This window comes from Ammospiza caudacuta, chromosome 20, assembly GCF_027887145.1.
Source record: "Ammospiza caudacuta isolate bAmmCau1 chromosome 20, bAmmCau1.pri, whole genome shotgun sequence".
NCBI classification, from domain to species: Eukaryota; Metazoa; Chordata; class Aves; order Passeriformes; family Passerellidae; genus Ammospiza; species Ammospiza caudacuta.
The window spans coordinates 5,025,939-5,050,818 of NC_080612.1; the positions used below are offsets into that span (position 1 = coordinate 5,025,939).

Sequence of the window (24,880 nt, forward strand, 5' to 3'; positions counted from 1 at the left end):
AGTTGAAGCACAAGAAAGGAGTTCAGGTGTCTCTGCAGGATTTCTCAGCAGCCTCCACACAGAGCAGGGTTTCCAGCCCTGTCCCTCTTCCCAAGGGGACTGTGCCCTCTGTCTTGTCATCTTGCCTCTCTCAGTGTTTCTGCAAAATGAAAGAGCTGCTTGTGAGCATCCAAAACAATGAATCTTCACCCAAAACAATGAATCTTCATCCAAAACAATGAATCTTCAAAGTTCAGCCCAGTACAATTTCCAACCTTTTTTTTTTTTTGCTTAGCAATGCTTTTTATTTCAATATTGCAAGCTAACAATTTTACTGTCCAAGTACCTTTTTTATGCTGTATGAAGGCTAAACTTCAGTGGCTGATGTTTGAGTAAATTGGAATTCTAATTTCTCATTATCTACTGATAAATGTTCTCAAAAGATGGAAACCTTTGTTCTTGCAATATCAAGCCTGGTCTGGTGTATCAGGGGCAGCAGCTAAAAGCACACACTGCCTAGGCAACATGGGCTTTTTTAAACATGTGCTGCTCTTAAATCTCCTAAATTATTAAATTAGACTTCAGCAAAGTCTCCTTAAATAGGCTGCTTTATGCTGTAGCTGCTTTCTGAATTACCTCAAGAAAATCCTGCTGCAAGTCTCCTCTGAATTGAGAATTTTGCTTTGCTTTGCTGTGCAGAGGAGACAACTGGATTGGAAAGTGTTGGGAGGAGCACTGAGGGTCAGGCAAATAAACCAGTTTTGGTCTTGGTCTTACCACTGTGTGTGAGTAACTTGAGGTGTCAGTGGAACCTCTTGGTGTTCAATACTACAATATAGAAGTAATAAAATAAATAGAAATTGACAAAATTAAAGCTTTGGGGATGGTTGGTTTGGATTTTTTCCAAGAGGAAAGCCAGGTTTGAGAGAAAGGAGAATGCCCCAGATGATTTCCTGAGAGGTTTCTTGGTCATGTTTCTTTGAGCCTCAGATACTGGGGTGTCCTGCAAGAGTCTTTCCTTTGATTTCTTAACAAAAGAACATTTCTTGTTCTGATGTTTAGAGTGAGAAACTTGTCAAAGCAGAGTAGAAATGCTCCAAAATAAACAGGATCATATTAAGAAACCAAATTGTTTTAGATTATTTTTTAAAATTGTGACTGTATCCTTAACTGGGGAGAGAAGAGGAAAATGGGCATATTTTCTGGTTATTATTTTTAATGTGGGAAAGGGAGGCTTGGTTGCATTGCACAGAGTCCATTCCTGTTCTTTTCTCCTCTGGTCTCAGTGTGTCCCATGGTACCAGTATTCCCCTCCAGGGTTTCACTCCTGTAACTGTGCACTACAGGAAGAGCAAAAAAACAGCAGAGCTCATGGATGCTGATTTGTGCTCTGCTGCTGATTTGCCTTGTGTCCTCATGGCTCACTTAATTATGGCATCTTTTCATTTTTCAAGAATTTAGGGTAATAATGTATTGACCTTTTTTTTTGAGCAAATGTTAAGACTGATTTGCCTTCCTGATATGGTGAGTGGTTACCCCAGGGAGAAATAAATCTCTGTGTTGACCAAAGCAGCAGCCCAATATCTGCATTGCTGTGTCCCAAGGGTTTGCCTGTGGGCTCTGTGAAAGAAGAGCACAAGGTTTTCCCCAGCCCTGAGTGCCCATGAGGGGTGATTTTAGATTATTGGCTTTAAAGCATTTACAGCATGGTGTGGCAAAAGCTGATAGGCCAAGAAACACTTATAGTGCATCTGATTAGCTTCTGATTGTGCTGGCATTAATTATCATGTCTGTATTGTCTCAGCCTTCACATGAGACTGAAAATAGAATAAAAGTTTTCAAAACACCTCTCAGTTGTCCCATCCATGATTGTGTGGGACACACAGCACATCTGACACAGCCACTGCCTCTGAGCAGCCTGCTGGGAATGGGAACTTGCTGGGTGCAACAGATCCATTGTTGTGGTTTATTGTCCCATCCCTCTCAGAATTTGTCCTTTTGAATAATCTTCAAAGCTGAGTTTCTAACTGGGACTCAGCTCCCAAACCAGTGTCAAACAGACTTGTAGCTCCTGAGCTCAGAATTACCAAATGAATCAAAGATGGTTGAGAAATAAGAAGCCTTGAAACTCAAGACTGCTCCATTGGAGCCTTTGTCTCCAATGTGAATGTAAAATTAAAATAGTTGGACTGTATGAGCAGAAATGGGGGTAGATTGGCACTTGCTTCATGGCTTTGGATGCTCTTTGTTTTCTTTTTAAAAAAGATAAAAGGGTAATTGGAAGAGGCTTTTGCTGTGGTGCTTAAGATCTCCTGCTCTGTGGTAATAAATGAAGGTTGTTCTCCTGTAACCAATACCACTGTAAGGTGCAGCTTTTGGATTTTGGAGTGGGTTGGTTGGTTTATTTTAAACATGTAATAAATTATAGATAGCTGAGGAATTTATTTCATAGCTTAATTATTCACTGAAATTCAAAGAAAACTCATTTAGAATTACTCATAATCTTGGCCTCTGTTCTTTTACCCAGCTTTCCTGGCACCATTTGTCACAAATGCAGCATGTGATTCATGAGATTGCGGTCTCAGAGGGCTTGGGAGGAGAGAATTTCTAGAAGTGCAGTTATTTTTTGCCATATCCCTGTTGCTGTGGAATACTCTTAATGCTGAGGATTACACACTGGGAGCTGCTGTTTCATGCTGTGTGCTGGCACTGAGTCAGATGTGCTGGCAGGGCAGGCTCTGTGCCACAAGGGAGAGAGACATCAGTGCTCTGGAACACCAGTGGCCTCTCTGGTGTGACACCAGCGGTATAATTCTGTCTCCTGCACTTCCAAGAGCAGTGGATTGTTGATACTTCTGAAAATCCTGATGCATCTTCAATGCTAAAAATGTATTTGAGGTGCACAAACCTGTAATTTTCCAGGTAAAATGTTTTCTTTATATATATTTAACATAAAGGGAATGAGATGCTCTTGCCACACTGGTGACAAGTTTCATGTGGATGAACTTGCTGCAAAAATAACAGGCAAAAAGATGAGGAAAATCCATCTTCATGTGTTTGGTTAGCATTTTAACTCCCCACTCCTTACAAAGTGTAAGGAGATGTGATAAGCTCTGTCCTGGGTAGATTTAATGAGAGTTTTTGTCCTGCGATGTGCTTGAGGCAAGCCAGGGGAACTTTTTGCCTCTTTCCTGAAAGCTGGAATTGGCTGGCAGGGAATTTGGAAGGGTTACTCAGCTGTAGCCTGCAACTGCTTTGGGATCACCCAGCAGAGCAGCTGTGTGCAAACTCAGAGCTGGGTTTGGTGTGTCAGTGCAGGCACATCCTAAGGCTCCTGCTCCTCTGGTGGTGGCAGTGGTGGCTGCTGATTTCAGTCTCTTTTCCCTCAGGAGTGTGCCTGGGTGGCAGGTTTCTTTCATTTGTTTGCAAAACCACCTCCAGCCAGTATCCTAAACCGCCTGGGACTGAAAAGTGTGTATTTTTGCATCAGAAACAAATGTCCTTATATTAACAGAGTGCTTTTCTTTGGAAAAACAACTCTGAATTTAGGTCATGCCTTCATCTCTTCAGGACTGCAAACAGAATCTCTACAGTATTGCAAAGGCTTCTTTGTTTTGTTCTTTTTCTCTTTCACAACTGCAGTGATTGAAAACATCTTGATCTGTTCCACTCCATCCAGCTCACCTGGGTGGTGACTGGGGAGAGCAATTTGTGACCTACTTGTGCTAGATACCTGCTTTCAGTGGGAGAACAGGGGCTTTGGTAGGGGTTTAATCCATATTTAACATATTTAAGGGTTTGGCCAGATGTCTTCTTATGCACATATATATATGTATGTATGTATTGATTATATATATATATATATTGATATGCACAGATATCCCTGTGCAGGGTAAAGTTGGGTTGTATGTAAACTCCTCTCCCACTCCTTTTTAGTATCCATCTGAGGTGGGTGAGCACACCTGGGAGTTGCCAGCACATCTTGGTTACTGCAAAGAGCATTTCAGAAAGAAATCACAGCCCTTTGCACAGAGTGGTATTTTGTGTAATTGTTGTAGATAAGAGAAATGAGCAAAGGCACAGAAAACCTTAGGGTCAGCACTGCCCTTAGTTATTGTTTGTTCTCTGCTCCCACATGGACTAATGAGCCTTTCTGCCTTATTTAGTTGTATGCTTGATAAAATATGTGGGAGTCTGTAAGTGTATCTACTGTGCCTGCTTGTATACACTTCCCTTGTATTTATTTATATTTTTTTATTATTTTTACTCTTTTGTGGTCTTTTTAAAAACTGACATTAAGGAGAAAATGTTTTGATTAGTCAGCTGAGTGGCTCCTAATGCACAGGATGCAGCATACATCCCTTTAGAAAAAACTCTAATCTGGCTGTCATCTGCTTGTAACTATTCTCACACATTCTCATTTCAGAGACTGTGCATATGGGGGGGTGACAATCCTCTTTCCTGAGCTGGACTGCAGTTTGGTGGCTGGGACTCCTGAGTCTTCTGCTATTTTTGTCCATTTGTGAAGTGTTGATCATGCTTGGCTCTCTCCTAGAACACTCTGTTAGGAACACAGCAGGCTTGATTTGGCACTGAGAAATTGCAGAGAATCTTCTCTGACATTCTTGGGGACAGCATTGTTCTGCCAGCCTCCAAAATTGCCAAATGCTTGTGAGACATTCTAAAAAACCAGTGCTGCTGGGGAGGGCAGGAGGGACAGAGACAACTGGGCTGTCAAGTGCTTGAACTCCAGCTCTGGATTTTGTGAAAGTAATCTCCAAACTTCAAATTGCTGCTGGTCTGTGATTTGATGGTAAAACATGTGTAAAACGCACATTATGAATATATTAAGGGTAAATGATGAGCTGTGAGAAATGACAAGGGTTGAAAGTATTGATGCAAAAGATTGGAGCTAGCTGGGGTGGCTTGGCTCCTCCTGAGGTGCTCTGTGTGTGGTTTTGTATTTCAAAAGTCTCAATGAAACCTCTGCATCACAGAACTGAACACAGGTAAATTTTTGTGACTATTCTTCACTTCTGGCAAGGTCTTTCTGTATTCTGGTATTGCTGTCACTGTTTGCTGGTGCTCCAGTGATGTGTTCCCAGAAGTGGCTGAGAGTGGGAATATGCTCATTCCATGGCTTCAGAATTCCCCTGAGCAGTCTCATTTTCTTTTTTAGGCTATTTTCATGAAAACATTGAGTGTTTGAATTCCCAAAAAGTGGGATGTGTTGAGATGGGCAAGAAAGTGGCTTGTGGTATCTCTGGGTAGCCCTCTGAAGAGGTGTGGGGTGATAAATGTTCACTGCATGTGCATGGATGTCACACCTCTAACACATCTGCTTTCAGCTGCATTGTGCCCCTGTATTTGAGAAGATAAAACAAGGACAATGAAATGCAGCAGCAGAGCTGTTTCTCTGCCACCTTATCCTGATTTGAAGTAAATATTTTACTTTTTGTGTCTCAAATGAGAGAAGTTGTTTGTGCTTAGTACTAAATTATCATTGGTTTCAAAAGCAATCAGGAAAAATAATAATGATGACTGGAGCAAAAACAATGTTTTAATTATGTGAAACTCAAAACATATTTTCACTTTACTGGAATCCAATACACAGGCTGGAGGTGTGAAAACTCTGAGTGTGACAGAATTACTAAAGAGTGCTAGCAGCAGCCAGGATCCTCAGGTGTTGGGTGCTCTGATTTCCTCATTTATGTCACACAGAAGGGAATGCTCAGTGGTTTGGGTTGTTGTTTTTTTTTTCCTTTTGAAATACTTTTCAGGCTTAGTGCTCCCTGAGGAGCAGGTCCCATCCAGGGACTGTTCTCAGTGCACTGGATGAGTTCAGATCTCCAGAGCTCCCATTCCACTCCACAGTTTTGGTTCCCTCCCAGTTCTTTTCCTCATTAGCTTGCAGTGCTGCTGCCCACTGCTGCCTGGAGCAGTTCCCAGCTGCCCCTTGGCACTGGTGCCTCTGGGGTTCACCTGCAGTGCTGAGATATCCCAGGACACCTTCACAGAGCCCTGCTCTCTGCTCTACAGCCACTTGCAGTATGGATGTGTTTGTAATTGTCAGAGAAGAGCTGGTGCCTGGGGGTTTGTGACCCTGCCTGGGCCTTTCAGAATGAATTACAGTCTTTCATCCACTCCAGGGGTCACATTCTCTTTTTAATTGCACTGAAGTGACTTTCCACTACATTTGGTAGACACATGCCATAATTTGTTCTGTTAGACACAGCCTCCCCATAATTACAAGGAATATGTAAGCCTGCCTGCCTTGAAGATGGTGTTGGGGTGTTCTCTGTCACTGGATGAGCATAAATCTGACATGGCCTCACTGGTTCCCTGCTGCATTTTCACCTTGCAGTGAAGAACAGAATTTCTGTGTGTAATAAAAGCTCTTTCTACTTTGATATTTCTCTTCACTGGCCATATTGGTGCAAACTGGAGGTAAGCTTACAAGGATGTGTGACATAATCTGTTGTGAAACAGGTACAGGGGCTGATATTCTCCAGGGATCAACCTGTGTTCCACTGTCCCAGGAGCCTGGGATGTGTTGTGTGGGAAGCACAGACCTCCTTGAGCTTGTGACATGTTCTGTTTGACTGCCCACAACTCTGGCTGGTCACACTGCTCCCAGGAATTCCAGGGATTCCTTCTCTTTGCTCACTTTGAATTATTCAGTCAATAGCTCCCTAGAAATTGAAACCCTAGAAACCCAATAGGAGTTTTCCCTAAAAATGACCCAATGAAAGTTTTTATCCTCCTGCTCCATGTTTTTCAAGTTGCTTCTCTCTGACCCAAGGGGGCTCTGGAGGCCAGGTTGGGAATCACTAGGTTGTTTTTATCCTTGAGGTCTCAGACTCTTAATCTCAATGATGTCTATTGTAAGGAGCTTTAGAAACTTTGCTCATTTGTTTTCTGTGATATGTGGTTAAAGAACAGCAGCTGTTGCTTTCTTTGGATGAGATTAGCTCTTGTAAATCCTTCTGATTTTTGATATTTGTAACTGCATTCAGTTTTGGGGCTGTGTGATGGCCGCTAGAGGCAACATTTTTTTCTTTGTATGAGTAGAATTTGCTCACTAACTCTGTGCTGCTACAAAAATTTCCCCCTTAAATCTTCTAAGCTATTTGTACTAATCCTCATTACTGTATTTTGTGCATTCCTCTATTTTGCCTTTGACTAATGCTGCATTTTTCTCTTGTACCTGAGAAAGCCTTAAAATATTCTGGAATAGAAAAGGATATGTAAGAAGATTGCAGATTCCTGTTGGTTTCTAGTGGCCAAGCTTTTCATTGCTGTGTTAATGAGCAAGTTTGACTCCAGGCAAGGCCCAGTGCTGCTCTGAACAGCAGCTCCCATCTAGTGTTCCTTTGAAATGAAGCATTTGCTGTCCTGCCAGCTTTTATTTTTTATTATTTGTGCCTATTGCATTGGTCAGGGCACAGAAAAGCTGCAGTCACTCAAAGGTGCTGCCTGAAAACTTGGGGAGACTCAGAGTGATGCCCTTGGAGCAGCTGCTCTTGGAGAAGCATGTTTTGGGTATTTGTGCCTCAATCTAGAACTGTAATGATCCCTCCACTCCCCTGTAACCTTCTCTTTTATCTATGTGCATTCAACCAACACCCACCACCTGTCTCCTGAGGGGTGGCTCTGTAATGAGCTGGACAATGTTTCAAACAGAGCCTTTTGCTGAAGGAGGGCAGGTTTAGGTTGGATATTGGCAAGAAATTCTTCCCTATGAGGGTGGTGGGGCCCTGGCACAGGTTTGCCCAGGAAAGCTGTGGGTGCCCCATCCCTGCAAGTGTCCAAGGCCAGGCTGGGTGGGGCTTGGAGCAACCTGGGATGGTGGAAGGTGTCCCTGTCCCTGTTCTGGTCCCTGGCAGGGGAGCAGAGATGGTCTTCAGGGTCCCTTCCAGCCCAAATCAGTGTGTGACACTTGTTTGGTGAGGATGTACAGCTTTGTGAGCTGGCCTCCCCTGGATGGTGTTTGCAGCTGTTTGCTGTAGCAGGGATTTTCTTTGCTCACACCTTCCCTGGAGAGTTTCATGTTCTTCTCTCCCTTTCTCTTTCAGGCCATGGCCTGTTTGCTTCTGCACAGAGTTCTGCTGATTCATGAACTGAAGCTCTTTGTCACAGAGGAGGAGTGGGAGGAGCTGATCACCAGGAGCATCAGCCAAGTGACACAGGTAACAAACCCCAGCATGTTTGAGTGCAGGTGGCACCTCATGGGTGCTGCTCTCATTTGTCTGCTTGGTCTCAGAGTGCAGCCTGGGATGGGCTCAGCTTAAATGGCCTTAGAGACCTTGTCCCTGATGGCAGCAGCTCTGAGTGGTGCCTGCCAGGTTCCAGAATTCTTGGAACACCCCAGTGAGGCTGCACCAAGCAGACAGAGCTTGAATTTTAGAAAATGCACTCATACAGGTCAATTTAAGGTGTTGAAAATGAAAAATGAAAAAGAATGGAGTGGTAATGTGAACGTTAATTTCAGGACATGTCATGCAAATTCTGTGTTGGAGTGAACTTCAGGGCCACAAAAGCAGAGCTGAGGTGCACTGGACTTGTGACTCCTGGTGCACTGCAGACATTATGGACCAGACTGCCTTGCTGATATTGCTCATCAGGGGAACCTTAAAATACATTGGGAAATCATTTGTGCAGAAGAACCAGTGACAGAAATTGCAGGGCTCCTGAGTAAAGTACAAATTGTACCTGAGGACAGTGTTTGGGTGCAGCTGTTACCTGGGAGATGATCTGTGGGACAGGAGGTTGAAGAAGCAAATGCCATTCACTTTTATTCTTGTGGATTGATGTGGGGGGAACCAAGCAGCCAAATTAATGTTGTGATGTGGTGACTGAACTTGATGACATGGGAGATTCCAGTCCTGGAGTTTCTATGTAACTGTAATAATGACCTCCTTCCTTACTTACTCACATGCTGGCTACATGGTAATTTAGGCTGTTCTCTAATTTGCTATATTGAAAGAGAACAATTAGATCTGTTTGTTTCTCTCAAGGAGGGACAAAATCTAAGCAAGTTTAAAACAAGGAATTTAAAGATGTTTATAATCTGGATCCTCAGTTTCATTACACACTTTTTATTTAAAGATTACATCAGGAATCCAATGGGTGGAGTTAGGTATGATTTTGTTTCTCAGCTACATAAAACATGCCGCTCCTCCCAGCCTGGTCATTTCCATGTTTCTCTCTAGCAGCTGAATGCATGCAGAACTCAGTGATTCACTGGGAAACCACAAACATTTACAATGCCTTTATGTTGTTCTTGTCAGGGAGACTTTAGCAACTTGCAACCCATCCAAGATTATGATGAACTTTGCTATTAAAGTTTCCTCAGTGCTTCTCATTTCTGTGGTCGTGTGTGTTTAAAGAAAAATTCCTGAGAAATACTGTCAGTTTGTTTGGGTTGCCCAAGGTTTACCCTGTGGGCAGGAGGCCTCCCATGCTGTTAGGTGGCAGTGGCATAGAGCTGTTCTCTTTATGTCCTGAAAAAGTCCTGAGATAACATTTTTACAGACTGGTGGTGGTGGTCATACATGTGGGGGTTTTGTCTCCCTTCCTCTGCTTCCCCCATGCACTTAACCCAGCTGTGGGGCTGGGCCAGCTGCACAGTCAATATTGCTGTAGTGAGAAGGGTCAGGGACTTTATATTCCACATAAAAATAGGTCTGATTCATAACCAAAGGCTGGCACTTGTGCTGAAAGACTTTCTGAAGCTGCAAAAGAAATGCTGTGTGTTTTTGGTGGTGCAGAAATGCTGACTTCTCTGGTTAAGAGCTGTAGAAACATGTAGTGGCTCCATGGTGTAGTAAGACAATACTCACAGTGTCACTGATCTCTTTTAAAGATGGTAAAAAAATCTCTTGTAGTAGAAGTCAGAGGCTGGGAACTGAGCAAATTTAGAATCTGTAGGAAGCATGTGTATGTCAGAGAGTATTCCAGCACTGAAGTAACTTGCTGAAAGGTTTATTAGCCCTCAGTCTCCAGGTGGAAGCTCTGTGCTTGGCTCACAGAGAAGCTGCAGGTGGGGCAGAACTTCCAGGACAATGTTGAAGTTATGGGGTGAGTTTGTTTGGGAAGAGCTTGGACTGAACAGCTCTTTCTGCCACTGCTGTCCTCACACACTCCTGCTTGGCTGGAGGATGTTTGCAGAGCTCTGAGCTCTCCTGCAGCTCAGTCCCATCCCTTTTCTTCTGAGACTTATTGCAATGGGCCATTCCAGGTCAGCTGTGGTGTTAGAGGTGAGTTTGTCAGTGAGTAGGTGCTGGCAGAGGTGGGTGCTTACCTGGGAGAGCCTGGACTGGAAGCTGTGGGATGCTGTGGAAAATGATGATATTTATTGCCCTGCCTCTGGTTGAAATGTCTGTATTTGTTATTGGCCACTCCTGCCACTGTCCCTCACAGATAGCTTTTTAAGAGGGAAAAATTATAACAGTGAATTTTGTACCTTTCTTTGACCCAGGGAGAGGTTTGCAGCTCTTTAACTGATGTGCTCTTGTAATTCAGGTGGTGCTGCTGCTCACAAGGACACTGTCCCCTGTGTCACTCTCTGTGTCCTGGGTCACACTGGCAGCTGGGAGGCTGCAGCTGCCCAGGCAGGACAGCCCTGGCACAGAGGCTGTCACAGAGGACAGGGTATCATCTCCTGGTGTCTGCCTGCTTGGCCTGTCCTGCCTCAGGGGTTGCACTGCCTACCTGCTGAGATCCTCAGTGAGGAGCATCCTCACCAGGGAAATGTGGCCTGGGTCAGGCAGGGATGTGAGCTGGAACTGGGAACAGGCAGTGTGAGACAAGTGCAGTCTTGGATATCACTGAATTATGCAGGCAAAGCTAAGAGGCAGATGAGGGAGAATCAACAGCCAGGAACATTAAATGAAGAGACAGATTCCTGAAATAGCAGCTCTGGCTGCTGCAAGGCAGTGGCTCTTTGCTTACATAAGCTAACTTGACCTTATTTGTTCCCAAATTGTTTAAGTATGCTTATAAAACACATCCCAGCCATGAGGGATCCATGTTTGCCTCTCCTCAGTCAGTGAGGCAGCTCTGGGTGTCCCATCAGGTACTTTTGGGTAGATTTCTTTGTGTGAGAGCCCTGCTTGCTGTTGGTGCTCTTGGCTGGTGCTGCTGGGTCACCTGGGCAGAAAGTGTTGTCCACAGCCCTGCACTGCAAAGGTGAGGAAGCAGAAAAACTCCTCTGGCACACTTTTGGCCTCCCAAATCCTATATAATTACTTTACACAAAGCAGAATCTTGCTGCAGTTGTTCAGGTCTCTTCTAACTGGGGCTCTGGATGGCTCAGTTGTGTTCATGGTATAAAGAAATAGAGTTCATGTTGTAAGTGACAGAGCTCACCTGGGATGCTGGAACATTTGGCAGGAACATCTTCCTCTTGGAGAGCTTTGTTCTTTATCAGTTGGTCTCAAAGTGCTTTACAAAGGAAGTTCAAAGCACTGAGTTGTTGATGTCATGGAGAAAGTATTTTGCAGAAACCCAAGCCATAATGGATTTGGTTTGGTAGAGCTGCTCATCCTGTTTTGCAGGTGACACTCCTTGGCTGGGAGCTGAGCCAGGAATCAAACTTGGCTCTCCTGAGACATCTCAGAGCCCCTTTTTGTGCATGGACAATCTGACCATCTCTTCACTTCAGAACATCCCTGTGTTTGGGCAGTCACCTCTGTCCCAGCCCACCTCTGCTGGCTGAGGCTGCCCTCAGGAACAGTGAAATACTTGCAGAGCCTGAGATCCAGTTCCCCATTCCATTCAGGAAACTCTCACCCAGTTTTGGTGATGCATCCCTGGCTTTGCTGCTAGGGCCCACACACTCTTTTCTCTCCATCTCATCTTTCAGCTCTCCCACTTGTCACTGGTTTGTTTCTCTTCTTAGATAAATTTATGTTTTCTTTTTATTTGTTACAAAATTGCTGTCATGGCTTTGGAGTGACCTGTACCAATTTTTCAGTAACTCACTGACAGATTCAGGGCAGGAAGTTCCAGGTTCTGAATACATAATTTCATTACCTTTGTTTTGTCATCCCTTTCCTATGGAGCAGCTTGCCCTCCTGAACTGAGGTGTTCTGTGTAACTCCCAGCTTATGCTGAAACTCCCAGTTATGATGTGAAAGTCAAAGGGAAGTGGGAATAATCCAGAAAATACATGTTTGGATGGTTGTGAGCTCAAAACAGAGCAGCCCTCAGAAAACTGTTGTTAAAACTGCTTTCTCTGCCTTGAACACAATGATTTCCTGAGGGTTTCCTTTTTCTTCTGCAATAAGTGCCTCATAAGAAGAGACAAATTTTACTGCTGATTTTCCCTCTGCTTGTTTTGTCACTATCATAAGGACTGGGCAGAGCAGGCAGGGTTCCACTTGGCTGTTTGAAACCCAGGTGGGATCAAGGCACCCTGCACTGACCGAATCCAATACCTAAATTCAGGGCAAGACCAAAGCACTCCCAGTCACCATTTCTGGATAATTCAGATAATTCATATCATCCCATGAGATGCATTTGATGCCTCCAGATGTTGGTTAGGCTTTGACTGGGCAGGCATGGATGAGGACAGGAAGGGATGGCACAGATAACCCCAGAGCTCTTTTCCAGGTTCCTGTGTGCTCCCTGAAGATCATTGTTGTACAGCATTCCAGGGTTTTGTTAATATGATGTTGTTCAGCAAGGGGTTTAAAAGAATATCTGGAGTTATTAAGAATGTGTGGGGGAGAGAGGAAAACACTATCTGCCCTTCCACTGTGGACATGCCCTTAATTTCTGAAGGGCATCACATTTGATTATCAGTGTCTTAATTTGTAGTGAGATAAATTATTAAAGTGGCTTCATCAAATCTCTAAAAAAAGCCATCCTTCAATTTTTTTCCTTGAAGATTGCCTGAACCTTTATCTGTCCATCTTTATAAATTCTTAATTCATTGCCCTTTCTCAGCCTCTTAGCTTGTAAAATGAGGCCAGTCCTGATTTACCTGATAGCTTGCAGAATACTGGAGGTCTCTGTAGAGATTTCCTTTTCCTCTGTTCCCTCAGCTGTCCTGCGTGGTTTTTCCCTGCTGCATTTTCATATGGCATTTGAAAAAAAAAATCAAGATCATTAAACTTGGGAAAGTGTTGACATCTCCTGTGAGGATGGCTTCTGGATTTTTTGTCTCCATCACCAAAAATGTCTTTATTTACACCCTTCAGCATGTGGGTCTGCTCAGTCCCCTGCCTTCCCTTCTTCTCAGTCAGTGCCAAGCAGAGACTTGGTGGTTCCCCCCCTTTGGGAGCATTTCTTCATGACTTGTTTGTGTTAGAGATGCAAGGAAATAAGTTTTGAACATTGATACTTTCAGTCTTCAGAAACTTAGTGAGAGAAAATGGATGGAGGAGGGGCTGCCAGTGCTTCTGTTCTGCCTTTGTGTGCCTGTTACCTGCTGTCCATGGGTTGGACATGGATGTGGCTCTGGACAGATGAAAACTGGAGTGAAGAGACATCCTGCTTGCTCTTCCCTCCTCTCTTCTTTGTCTTCCATGGGTTAGCCCTGAGTTCTGGTTTGGGATCTGTTGTACACTGATGATTATCATGAGAGGAAGTATTTGGGGCTGTTTGTCAGGGTTTGGGAAGCTCAGAGTTGATTCCTGGCTCTGTCCTGGTTTGTGTGGCAGCATCTCTGAATGCTGGCTCACCTCTTTCCTCTCAGGAGAAGCACAAGCAGAATGACAGTGAGGGGATACTGAGCATTCTGTCTGGGACAGTGACAGGACATTGTGCAGCTGCCAGTGATGGATCTGTCAGGCTGATCCCATGGAGGGAAAGGGCTGTTTTTTTCAGCAGTGAACTAGGCTGAAGGACATGCTAGGAATGCATAAATATTGAATTTGCTGGGAATGTCCTGATAAAGTCAGGAATGATGCATCTGACTCCATGTTCTCAGAAGGCTAATTTATTATTTTATAATGCTATCATATATTAAAGAATACTATACCATACTATACTATACTATACTATACTATACTATACTAAAGAATACAGAAAGGATATTTACACAATGCTACAAAGATAATAATGAAAACTTGTGTTTTCAGAGTACTGACACAGCTTGGCCCTGATTGGCCAAAGAGTGAAAACAACTCACAGCAGAACCCAATGGAACAATCACCTGTGGGTAAACAATCTCCAAACACATTCCACATGAGCACAACACAGGAGAAGCAAATGAGATAAGAGTTGTTTTTCTTTACTCTAAAGCTTCTCAGCTTTCCAGGAGAAAAACCGTGGGAGAAGGGACTTTTTCAGATAATGCGAATGCCACACATAAACATGAAATGACATTCAAACAGCCAGCTGGGAGCCGAGCTTGTCTCTGGTGGCAGGGCACTCTGTGGCACTTGGAGTTCTGCTGTGTCCTGTGAGTCTGGGCTGGGAGTGTCCCCCAGTGGTCCCTGTGGCAGGGGCAGAGGTGCAGCAGGTGTGGGTGTGGGCTCCCTGGAGCAGCACATTGGCATCTCCCCTGCAGGGGAGCTGGGCCCTGCCTGGGATGCTGACTTTGGCTCTGGGTGTGCATACAGCCCTTGTGCTGTATGGATTTTTCACCAAAAGAATAATAAAGCACTGGAATGCTCTTCCCAGGGAGGGAGGTGGTGGAATCACCATCTCTGGGTGTGTTTAAAAAACACTGGACATGGCACCGGGTGCTGTAGTCTGGGTGAGGTGTTAGGGCACAGGTTGGACTCAGTGATCTTAGAGTTCTCTTCCAACCTCATCATTCTGTCATTCTGTGCTGTGTGATGGTTCCAGGGGAGTTCTGGACTTTGAGCTGTGTGGTTGTAACTTCCTGCCAGCTCTCTGTCCTACCTGTGTGACTGAATTACTGCAGGTACTCACCTCCTGTGCTCCAACTTGTTTCACACTTTGTGAAGATGGGGGGGTGCTGTGAAGTGCAGTGTGACATGGAATGAAGGCTGGATCCTGCAGTGGTTGGGATGTGTCCATGTGTGATACAGGAGTGAGGGATGTAATAAACCCCACTGATGGTTAAGATGCTGGCAGTGTGCAGTTCTTGTAGGAATCTGAGAAGCAGAGAGCTCTGGATCCAGGAGTGCCCTCCTCCAGAAACACCAGAGGCTCTGGAAGCAGCAAGTCTGACACAACCAGACAGAGCCATCTCTGCAGCTGCATCCACACAGGGTGAGGCAGCAGCTCTGTGTGTGCTGCCTTGAGCTGAGATGGGAGTTCCAGCTGTGGAAATTGCCTCCATAACTTTTCCTTTTGGAAAATGACCTGCCCAGATCTGCTGACAGCTCAGATGTGCAGACATGAGTAACCAGCACAGCTATTGCTGAGCTGGAACTGAGCTATCCTGTGAAATGGGACTGGCTGCTCCTGAAGCAGCAGAGGAAGAAAAGCAGAAAATGGGAGAAAAGCAACATAAATCAGCAAGTGATGGCAGTGTAGCTGTTGGGTGTAAATCATGAGGTCTCTGCTTTTAGCCTGGTGTAATTGTGTTGTGTGACCCCCTTGGGCTGGCAGTGCTTTCAGAAGCCAGGGAGTTGGATACCTGTGGAACAGCTCATGGCAGAGAATCAAGGAACAGTGGTCAGACAAGTTCTTCTGGGTTTCCCTTTCACTCTCAGCACTGACCTGCAGCATAGCTGGAAGCAAACCTCTGCTTTGTGCCTCAGTCCTGCTATGTAAAACACATCTTTACCAGCCTTGTGCAAGTGTTTGTGATCTGATCAGCACTCCCAAGGGTGCTGCAGAGGACTGGAATACAACTTCTCTTTTAAAGGCATGTTTGCCATCTGTTACATAATAGCTTTTGCTTTGATTTTATGGTTGGATGGTGAACATTCCTCAAATAAAATCAGGCTAGGCCTGTAAGATGATTGACCTCTGCAATTGGGGTGGCAGAGCTGATTTCATCTTCAGGGACCTGAGTGAGGGAGCAGAGCACTGCATGCAGACACTGGTTGGTGTCCTATGTAGGAAGTTTTATAATTACTTGAGATTAAATTATATAAATTCTTGGGAAAGCTGTTTTTTTACTTCTGGACCCAGTTCCCATTGAAGGGGCTTTGGATTTCATTCCCTGGGATCCTTTTCTCAGGGTTTCCAGCACTCCCAGCCCAGAGTCAGCTTCTTTTACATAACCAGTGAGCATGTTTGTGTTGGTGTCTCATGCTAACCCAAATAACACAAATCCCATGGAAGCACACAATGCACATAACACAAATCCCATGGAAGCAAATGCTCCATTCTGTGCACTCCCTGCTGCTGGAGGAGGAGAATGGAGCAATGCCTAATCAGAGACAGCATCTCATGGAATGCTAATGGAGTGCTCTGAGTGCTGAGATGAAGATAATGAGATTGGGCTGAGCAGGAATTGGGCTCAGGTCTTCAGGGAGGCTTGGCTGTCTCTGCCCACCCCATACAGAGCTGCTGGTGGTGGTTTTGTGCTTTAGTAGCAAATTTGTTCTACACCCTTTGTAGCAGAAGGGAAAGGGAGGAGGCAAATGTTGATGAGGATCAGCAAAACTTTACCTGAATCCATCTTCCTTAAAGCCAGTCCTTCTGGGCTAGAGAAAACTCCACAGTCTGCAGGGATGAATTATCTGCGGCTTGTTTGGCTTCTCCACTTGTTCCTTCCTGGTTCTTCTTGTTTGGCTTCTCCTTGTTCCTTCCTGGTCTTGGAGAGCTGTTTTAAAATGATCCATTTCAGCAGGGAGCTCTTTGTTTGCAGAGCATCTCAATTGTACCAGTTTGCTTCTGGCTATTTATACTGGTGGAAGTCTGCTTGTGTTCCCAGATCCATGCAAAACACAGCTTTAAATAAAGATGTTTAGTCACTGGACCAGTGATGTTTTCCATCTCCAGCTGGGCCAGGTTTTCTCTCCACAGGTCTGCATGAATTTGGTTGGGTACCCCCCAATAGATGGATGTCCCAGTTTCCCCAGCACCTGAAAACCTGTGTACTGCTGAAAATCAGCCCCTCAGGTGTTGTTTCAGAGCTGCAGAACTTTTCTGTTGACTTCAGTAGGATTTATTTCAAACCCTTCAAAGCATCAGGGCAGCAAGAACAGGCAGAGCCAAGCCAGCATGATTTAAATGCACTTGTCCACATCACTCATGTACAGTGAAGAGAGAATGTAATTTATTTTTAACACCTTTTTAATTCTAAAGTGTTTGTATATTGAAAGGATGAAATGACAGTTGACTTCACTTTGGCTCCATCTCACAGCACTGCCCTGATTCCTCCTGTCCCAAGGAGCTGACAGTCCATGCTGATTTTCTCACACTGTGAACTTGTGCACAACTTAGCAAAACAAGGATTTCAGCCTAATAGTCTCTGAAATGTGATCTAACCACAATGAGGAGCATTAGCTTGGAATATTTTGTTCTTCAAATTACAAAGAAAAATGTTTAAAGAAAGTGTTTAGGTAAATCAGTCTTTTTTGTTTATTATTATTTTAATATTAGTGGTAAGCCTAATAAACTGAATGTGCCTGACCCATGGGGTGTTACATCCTGCATGTAAAGATTATTTTTTTTTCCAATCACACTCCCTGTATTTGTCTCTCTTTTTACCTGGGAGACTTCAGAGCTGTGGAATTGTGTGACCTTGCAGGCTAATGACAGCTCTGGAATAGAGTTGCAGTGCATCTGTCCATATCAGGAGGGAGTAATTAGCAAGTTATTGATAGTCAGATGAAGTTGCAGCTTGAATTCCAGCCAGGCTTTCTAATACAGGGCTTGAGTGGACCATCCTGAACAGGACACAACTGTATCTTTATTATTTAAAAAAGATGCTCCCAGGGTGGGGAACCTGGACAGATATAATAATTCTACTTGAAGGCTGCTGGTTTGGCAGACATGTCACCTTGTCTCCCCACTTTCTATGCTGAAAGTGTTCCCTACATTCTTACTGGGCATCATTATTTTTTCTGTTCTGAGTGTCATTGCTGAAAGAATTTGTTTTGGGGAGTAAATTTCCTACATCTCTCAGTGTCTGCAAGGATTTTTTATTTTATTTGCCAACTTGATGCTGATGCAGATGGAGAAGAGTTTGCTGTGTCCTTAAATTGTTAAATGGGTACAGGTTTGGGGCAGGCACTTCTCAGCCTGGGGAGCTGAGGATGCTGAGCATGGGATGGGCTTTGCCCCTTGGCTGTGGTGAAATGTCCAGATCCCAAGGAAAGGAGAGCTTGGCCACAAGTGCAGCTTCTTGGCCTTCCAGGGTGGAGTCAGGGATTATTTTACCTCTTCTCCTCCAGGACAGCATCTCCACTTGTGCTTTAGCCTAGAAGCTGTGGACAGCAGCAAGGTTGTGCTTCTGTAATATTATTTCTTAATTAAACTGGGTATCAGCAGCTCTCTCCAAGTGCCTTCCTGAGCTTTTCCAGAGTTTGGTGTGGTTTGTGTTCCAGAATTACTTTGCTGACAGGTGAATCCTGCCATTCATTCCTTGTTTTCTGCTTTCTCCCGAGAAGTGTGATTTGTTTCCCCATCTAATGTCTGTTTCTTCTCAATCTTCTAATTTAATTTGCAGTGTTTGAAAACACTTGGAAAACCCATCATGAAGGCTGAGAAGGAGAAAGTTGCCAAAAGCTTGGAGCTGTTGAACTTTCTCCTTAAAACTGTGAAAGGGCAGGTGAGTGTGTGACCAGTATGTGACAAATGGCTTTTTTCTGAGGGTTTCCAAATGTCACACTTGGATTTTGCCATGTGATTGCTGCATCCCACCTCACTTCCTACCAAAAGTACCTCTGGAGGGAATGCCTGGCTGGATCTGAGGGCAGAAGAGCTCTCCTGTCTGAAGGAGTGATCCACAGTCTTCATGAGCTGATCTCCAGAGGAGAATCTGTGCAGTGCTCAGCAAACACTTGTGGCAGCTGCTTTCTTAGCAGCAGAAATACAGCCAGAGGTACAGTGAGGGTGGGTTTTATCCCAGGGGATTGCTCTTTCCTCTCCACTGAACTTCAGGGATCATGATTCCCAAAACCAGACTTAATAGCTTTAAGAGCAGAGGTAAGCCTTTGTTCTGGGGCTTTGTTTTCCCTGATAAAAAAATTACTTTTTTGAGCATGCATGGGTTTTCTATAGGTGACAAAATATGTTCCTAATGTGGTCTTATTTACTGGAGGAAAACACCACAAGCAGCAGAATTGCTGCAGCCCAGTTTCCTACTGATAAGCCCAGAGCTCAGACCACAGCCTGTTCCTTTGTGAAGACCTAATAGGAAAATGGGTGGAGGAGAGAGATTATTTCCAAGGCTCTTGTAGGAGCTAGACAGCCCTTTCTGCCTGGTTTGACTGAGGTTATGCAGTGGGTTACAGAGGAGGGTGCCAGATATTCAGAAACCAGACTGAACACATTGCTGCTTTCTCCTGGATGGGTACAGAGTCATTAATGTGTCTTCTTCTCCCTGCTCCCAGCCATGGACAGGAAAGGAGAGCAGACTGAAGGACCCTCCAGCTCTTTTTATGCCACTACAGTTCTGTTAGACTCCTGCCTCTGGTGGAAATTCAGGTTTTCAGGCAAACCTGAATGCGTGGTGTGACCCACCAGACTGAAGTGGTGCAAACAGGCTCCAGGAGGAGCCAGGCAGGATTGGTAATTCCTGCCATTGCCTCTCTTGCCCTTGCAGGAGCTGAGTGTGGAGCTGGCAGAGGTGGAGGAGGTGCTGCTGGCCCTGCAGCAGCTGGAGGACATTGGGAGCTCCCCACGGCTGGACTCTCTCTACTGGAACGTCATGCGCTGGCTCAATCACACGTGCGTGGGGCCTGGGGGTGTCTGTCTGTCTGTCTGTCTGTCCTGCTGCTCTGCAGGGAGCTGGGGAGGCAAAGGAAGGCAAGGCAGCAACTTCAGGGTGGAGTTTAATGGAGCTCCTTGGTTGGTGGGGCTGGGACCCTCATTAATGCTTGTTTGGAATAATGCCGGGCTCATTGTTCTGTGTGCTTACAGCTTGGGATTTGTCCTTGGTGGGAATGGGCTGTGGCAGGTGACATGTGTGATGGGAATGGGTGTAACAGGTGACTGGTGACATGTCTGCTGTCCTGTGCTGCAGAAGACAGCAAAGCCAGGGCCACAGGCAGGCATCACCCACCTCCATGGGTGATCCTCATCCTCACAGCCTTCATCCTCACCCTGTGCTCCCTGCACCTTCCTGGTGCTGCTGCCTGTTCATGGACTGCCTGTCACATGGCTCACACTGTTCCCTGGCTGTAAATTGAGCTGCTGTTGGTTTTTGGCATTCTCTCTGCAGGAAGCCCAAGAAAGAGAAGACAGCCCCCAAGGCCAGGCAGGGAGAGGAGCAGCTGAGGAGGAAGAAGAAAGGATTCCTGCCAGAGAGCAAGAAACGCAAGAACCGCAAGAAAGGTGTCCAGGAGAACGGGGTGGAAGCAGGGGAGGATGGAGAAGAGGAGGAGCAGCCCCTGGGAACACAAACCCCCAAAAACAAGAAAGGCCTCGTGCCTGGGGGCAGCAAAAAGCACCCAAGCAAGGGGGTCAGGGAGAATGGGGTGGCAAAGGCGGAGGGTGGGGATGTCCCCACTGCTGATGGAGGAGATGCTGTGGCTGACAAGAAGAAAAAGAAAAATAAGAGAAAAAACAGAAAAAGGAAAGGTGCTGCAGGTGATGAAGCTGAGCAGGTTCCAGCTGCAAAGAAAACCAAGGGGAATGTTGTCCAGGAGATCGAGAAGAAGAAAGACAAAGCCAAAAAAAAAAAAAAAGTGAAACAAGCTCCAGTGCTGCAGGAGTAAACTCCATGGACTCAGCCAGGTCTGGCATGGCTAGCATGGCTCAGTAGACTGCTGAAATATCTTTTATTATCTATAGTTTTTATACTCTCCATGATTTTAAATAAACCTTCCATCATGCTGAGCTCTAAAGCTGTGGGTCAGGCTTGTGTGAAGGGTTCAGCCTGGAGCACAGAGAGCTTCAGGAGGTTACATTCCCTCCAGGCTGTGAGAGATGGCCGCAGCATCTCCAACCCTGTCTCCATGATTTCCCAAGGCAGAAGCAAGAGTCTGGTTTGGATTCCTTGGGGAGTTGGGGTGGGTGTGCTGGCATGGCTGAGTTGGTGGTCAAGCCCTGTGGGAGATTCAGAACCCCTAAAGGCCCATGCCTGTCCTGCCCAGGCCCAGCAGTGCTCACAGCTTTTCCAGTGGGGGAGATGCAGCCTCTGGAATGCCTGGGGTTAAATGGGTTTGCACAGGCAAACTCTGGGGTCAGCTATTCCCAGTTTGACCACCCTGGTATTGTCCATAACCACCATGGTCTGGCTTTTTTTGCCTTTTTGCTGCTGGGTGCTTGGAGGGGTCATGGCCCCTGTGGTGGTGCAGGGAATCAATAAATCAGTGAAACAATTGAAATGGTTGATTGATTGGCCACTGTGCCCGGCCTGTGTGCAGCCATGCAAGGCACCTGGAACTGCAGGCCTGCAGCAGGCTGGGAGTGACTGCCTGCAATTGCATCTGCTGAGTTATCCCCAGGCCCCTGAATGCTTTGGAGAGTGCCAGGACCAAGTTCTCCCAAGCATTGGGTACCTGGTCCTTGTTGAGAGCTGAGGCTCAAAGTGTTTGAAATGCTGCTCAAGCTGCAGTTGCCAGCAAAGCCTCCCCACCTGCCCTGCTCCTGGTTCCAGAATGTGGGTGTTGGTGCCTGGCCCTGACTCCTCTCCAGCATCTGAGGGAGCAGGGCTGGGTTGATGCTTGGACCTGATGGTCTTGGAGGTCTTTTCCAGCCTGAGTGATTTCTGTGATTCTCTGAAGGCCTCCCTGCTGCAGTTTGGTGCTGGCTCCTGGCAGAAGCTGTTGCTGGGAGCAGGGCTGTGCCTGTTGTGCCTTCAGCTCATCCTGCAGGTGGGTCTGCACCACCAGGCAGAGGTAGGACACTGGAAATGTCATATTGCTTTTGGAGGGGCTGAGAGAAGAGCTGCAAAGGGCTGGGTTTGCCTGGGGCAATTGATCTGCCTTTGCCATGATTCTCTGCTGAAATGGCACAGAGCTCCTGGGGGACAGCAGCACAGATCCCACTGCAGACCCACAGCTTCCCCTTTCCCTGTCCCAGCCGTGATCCCCAGGGTGAGCTGCACATCCAAGGTGTGTGCTGGCTGCTGTGAGCAGCAGGTGAAGCTGGAGTTTCTGTGCCCAAGTTCAGCAGGGAATCCTCCCTGTGCCTCCCCCACAGCTGCTCCCTCTGCCCTGGGGCTGTCAGGCCTGAGGGGCCCTGCCTGTGCTGCTGCCTTGGAGGGCACAGCCCTTGTGCAGGCTGGATGAGGAGGGGCTGGCAGGCTCTGGGCTCTCCAGGTCAAGATTGGCACAGATTGGGCAGGAGGTGAAGGGCAGCTCTCCTTGTGCCCACCCTGGGTGAGGCTTCCAGCCTCTGAGGGGTTTGCAGGTGGAGATTTGGGTGCAGGTGTCGCCAGGACACTGCAGGAGGTGGCTGATTCCTGCTCTCCATGGTGTCCCCACGCTTGTGTGAGCAATTCAGGGCTGCACTCACCCTGCTGGACCTTTTCTCCCAAAGCCCTTACTCATGTGGAGGTGGCTGTAGGCTGGAATTGCTGTTGTTGCAGCCCAAAGAAGAGCTGCAAATCTCCATTCCCAGGCAGAAGGTGCTGGCAATCACTGCCAATCCTGTCTCCAGGAACAAGGGCACCTCTGCTCCCAGTGGGCCTGGGGATTGACCCTGGGGATGCTGCCCTGCCTCTGCCATTTACTGCTGAGAGCTGCTTCACTGCCTCGTTAAAACCTCAATCCCAGCTAAGCCCCTCCAGCTGTCCCCAGCAATGACTTTTCATGTATTATGCAAATGCAGCACCGAGCAGGCCAGCAGGTCAGGCTGTCCCTGGTTTAATGATCCAGAGGGACTCAGAGGGGACAAGGGGCTTCAGATCTGAAATGTCTCACTAATGATTTCCTTCTTTGTGCTTGTTATGTAGGACATGCTGGGATTTTGTGCCTCTGCTGTGTGGAACCACAGGAGGAACAGCAGGCAGGTGGGAGAAAGAGGGAGCTGGAGCAGAGGGCTCTGTCCAGGGAATCCTCCCTGCCTGCAGAGAGAGCAGCTGTGGCACCCAGAGCCTCCATGCTGAGGCCACAGGGCCTGGCTGAGCTCTCTGGGACACCTGCCAGGGCCACTGCAGTGAGGGGCTGGTGTGGATCAGTGTCACTGTCACTGTGGGAAGGGCAGAGCACGAGGCCAGAGCTGTGCCAGCTGCTGTTGACACAGGGATGGGCATTGGGCAGTGCCAGGCTGCAGAGGCCGACTGACCTCCTCTTTCTGTGTCCATGGGTGTGCTCAGCCTCCAGGACTGGCAGAGTGGGCAAGGGGAAAGGGACAGGAGAGCTGCAGGGCACAGTGCCAGTCATGGTGCCCCCTTTTGCCAGTGAAATTACCTGATTTTGGGCTGGCTTTGATGCACTGCCTATAGAATGCAGTCACTAATTCAGCAAGTCAAATTGTGCTTCACCAGCTCTTATTTGGGCTTTTTAATAATCACAAAGGTTTTGTTTTACTTGATTTCAGGTCCTGTCTGTGGCTCAGCCATGAGGGCTTTAGATGATGGAGCATGCTCTGATTTGAATGAAGCCTTTTCTCCTCAGCTGCCCTGGGCTCAGAGCTCTGTGGCTCTTCTGGGTGCAGGAGAACAGCCCCAGGCCCTGGGCACTGAGCTCAGGGGAGGGTGCAGTGCTGGAGAAGGGCCAAAGCCATGGGATAAAGCCAGGGAGTCCTGTGAGGGTGGGCAGGCCCTGGCACAGGTGCCCAGAGCAGCTTTGGCTGCCCCTGCCATGGCAGGGGGGTGGAATGAATTGGTCTTTATGGTCCTTCCATCCCAAACCATTCCATGATTCTATGATTTCTGATATAATATCCTGAGAGATTTTGCCAGGCACGCTGGGCAATGGGTGCAGTATTGGAGTTGCTTGGGAGAGGCTGCCATGCAATCAGCACCTCTTGTACAGTGTGATAAATGTAAAAATGCACCAGGGACACCAGGGCACCGCAGCACACTGAACACACAGAGGAGAGGGTCAGGGCAGCACCCTGTGCCAACCCATGGGGCTGCTGTTTGTCACACCATGGGTGGCCCTGTGGGAGCTCTACAGGCACCGAGGGGTTTGGGAGGGTTTGTGAAGCAGGGATGGGGAATGAGCAAACGTGTGGGGGCACACACATGACACACACACACATACACATAACACACACACACATAACACACACACAACACACAACACACACATAACACACACAACACACACATAACACACACACACACACAAAACACACATAACACACACAAAACACACATACACACACATAACACACACACACACATACACACATAACACACACATACACACACATAACACATACACACACAACACACACACACACACAAAACACACATAACACACACATAACACACATACACACACACACATACACACAACACACACACACATACACACAACACACACACACATAACACACACACACATAACACACATACACACACATAACACATACACACACACAACACACACACACACATAACACACACACACAACACACACATAACACACACACAACACACACACACATAACACACACACATAACACACACACACACACATAGTACACACACACATAACACACACACACAACACACACATAATGCACACACACACACACACGGGTATGGCCCTGATCCAAACCCAGTGTGCACAGCACACTCTTCTTAGCAGTAGTTGATGGATGGAAGCTAAAGCTGCTGAGCTTCAAAGCTTATCTATCTGCTGGAACATCAGAATTTAAGAAATTATTCTTAATCAAGTCATTTACAAGAATGATTAAGCTGAAAGCCCTGAGAGGCACCGACAAAAGGCCATCAGGGATG

The 24,880-nt window shown here is 46.5% G+C and overlaps 1 protein-coding gene across 1 annotated transcript in view; it reads left to right on the plus strand.

Moving 5' to 3' along the window:
- MYBBP1A (MYB binding protein 1a) overlaps positions 1-20,786 on the plus strand; it is a 49,535-nt gene extending 28,749 nt beyond the window's left edge. Inside the window, exons 24-27 of the mRNA XM_058817809.1 lie at positions 8,055-8,168; positions 18,527-18,628; positions 19,625-19,749; positions 20,243-20,786. Coding sequence (XP_058673792.1) covers positions 8,055-8,168; positions 18,527-18,628; positions 19,625-19,749; positions 20,243-20,738 — 837 coding nt within the window. The 3' untranslated portion in view covers positions 20,739-20,786. The remainder of the gene's footprint in view (positions 1-8,054; positions 8,169-18,526; positions 18,629-19,624; positions 19,750-20,242) is intronic.
- Positions 20,787-24,880: the final 4,094 nt, after the last annotated feature.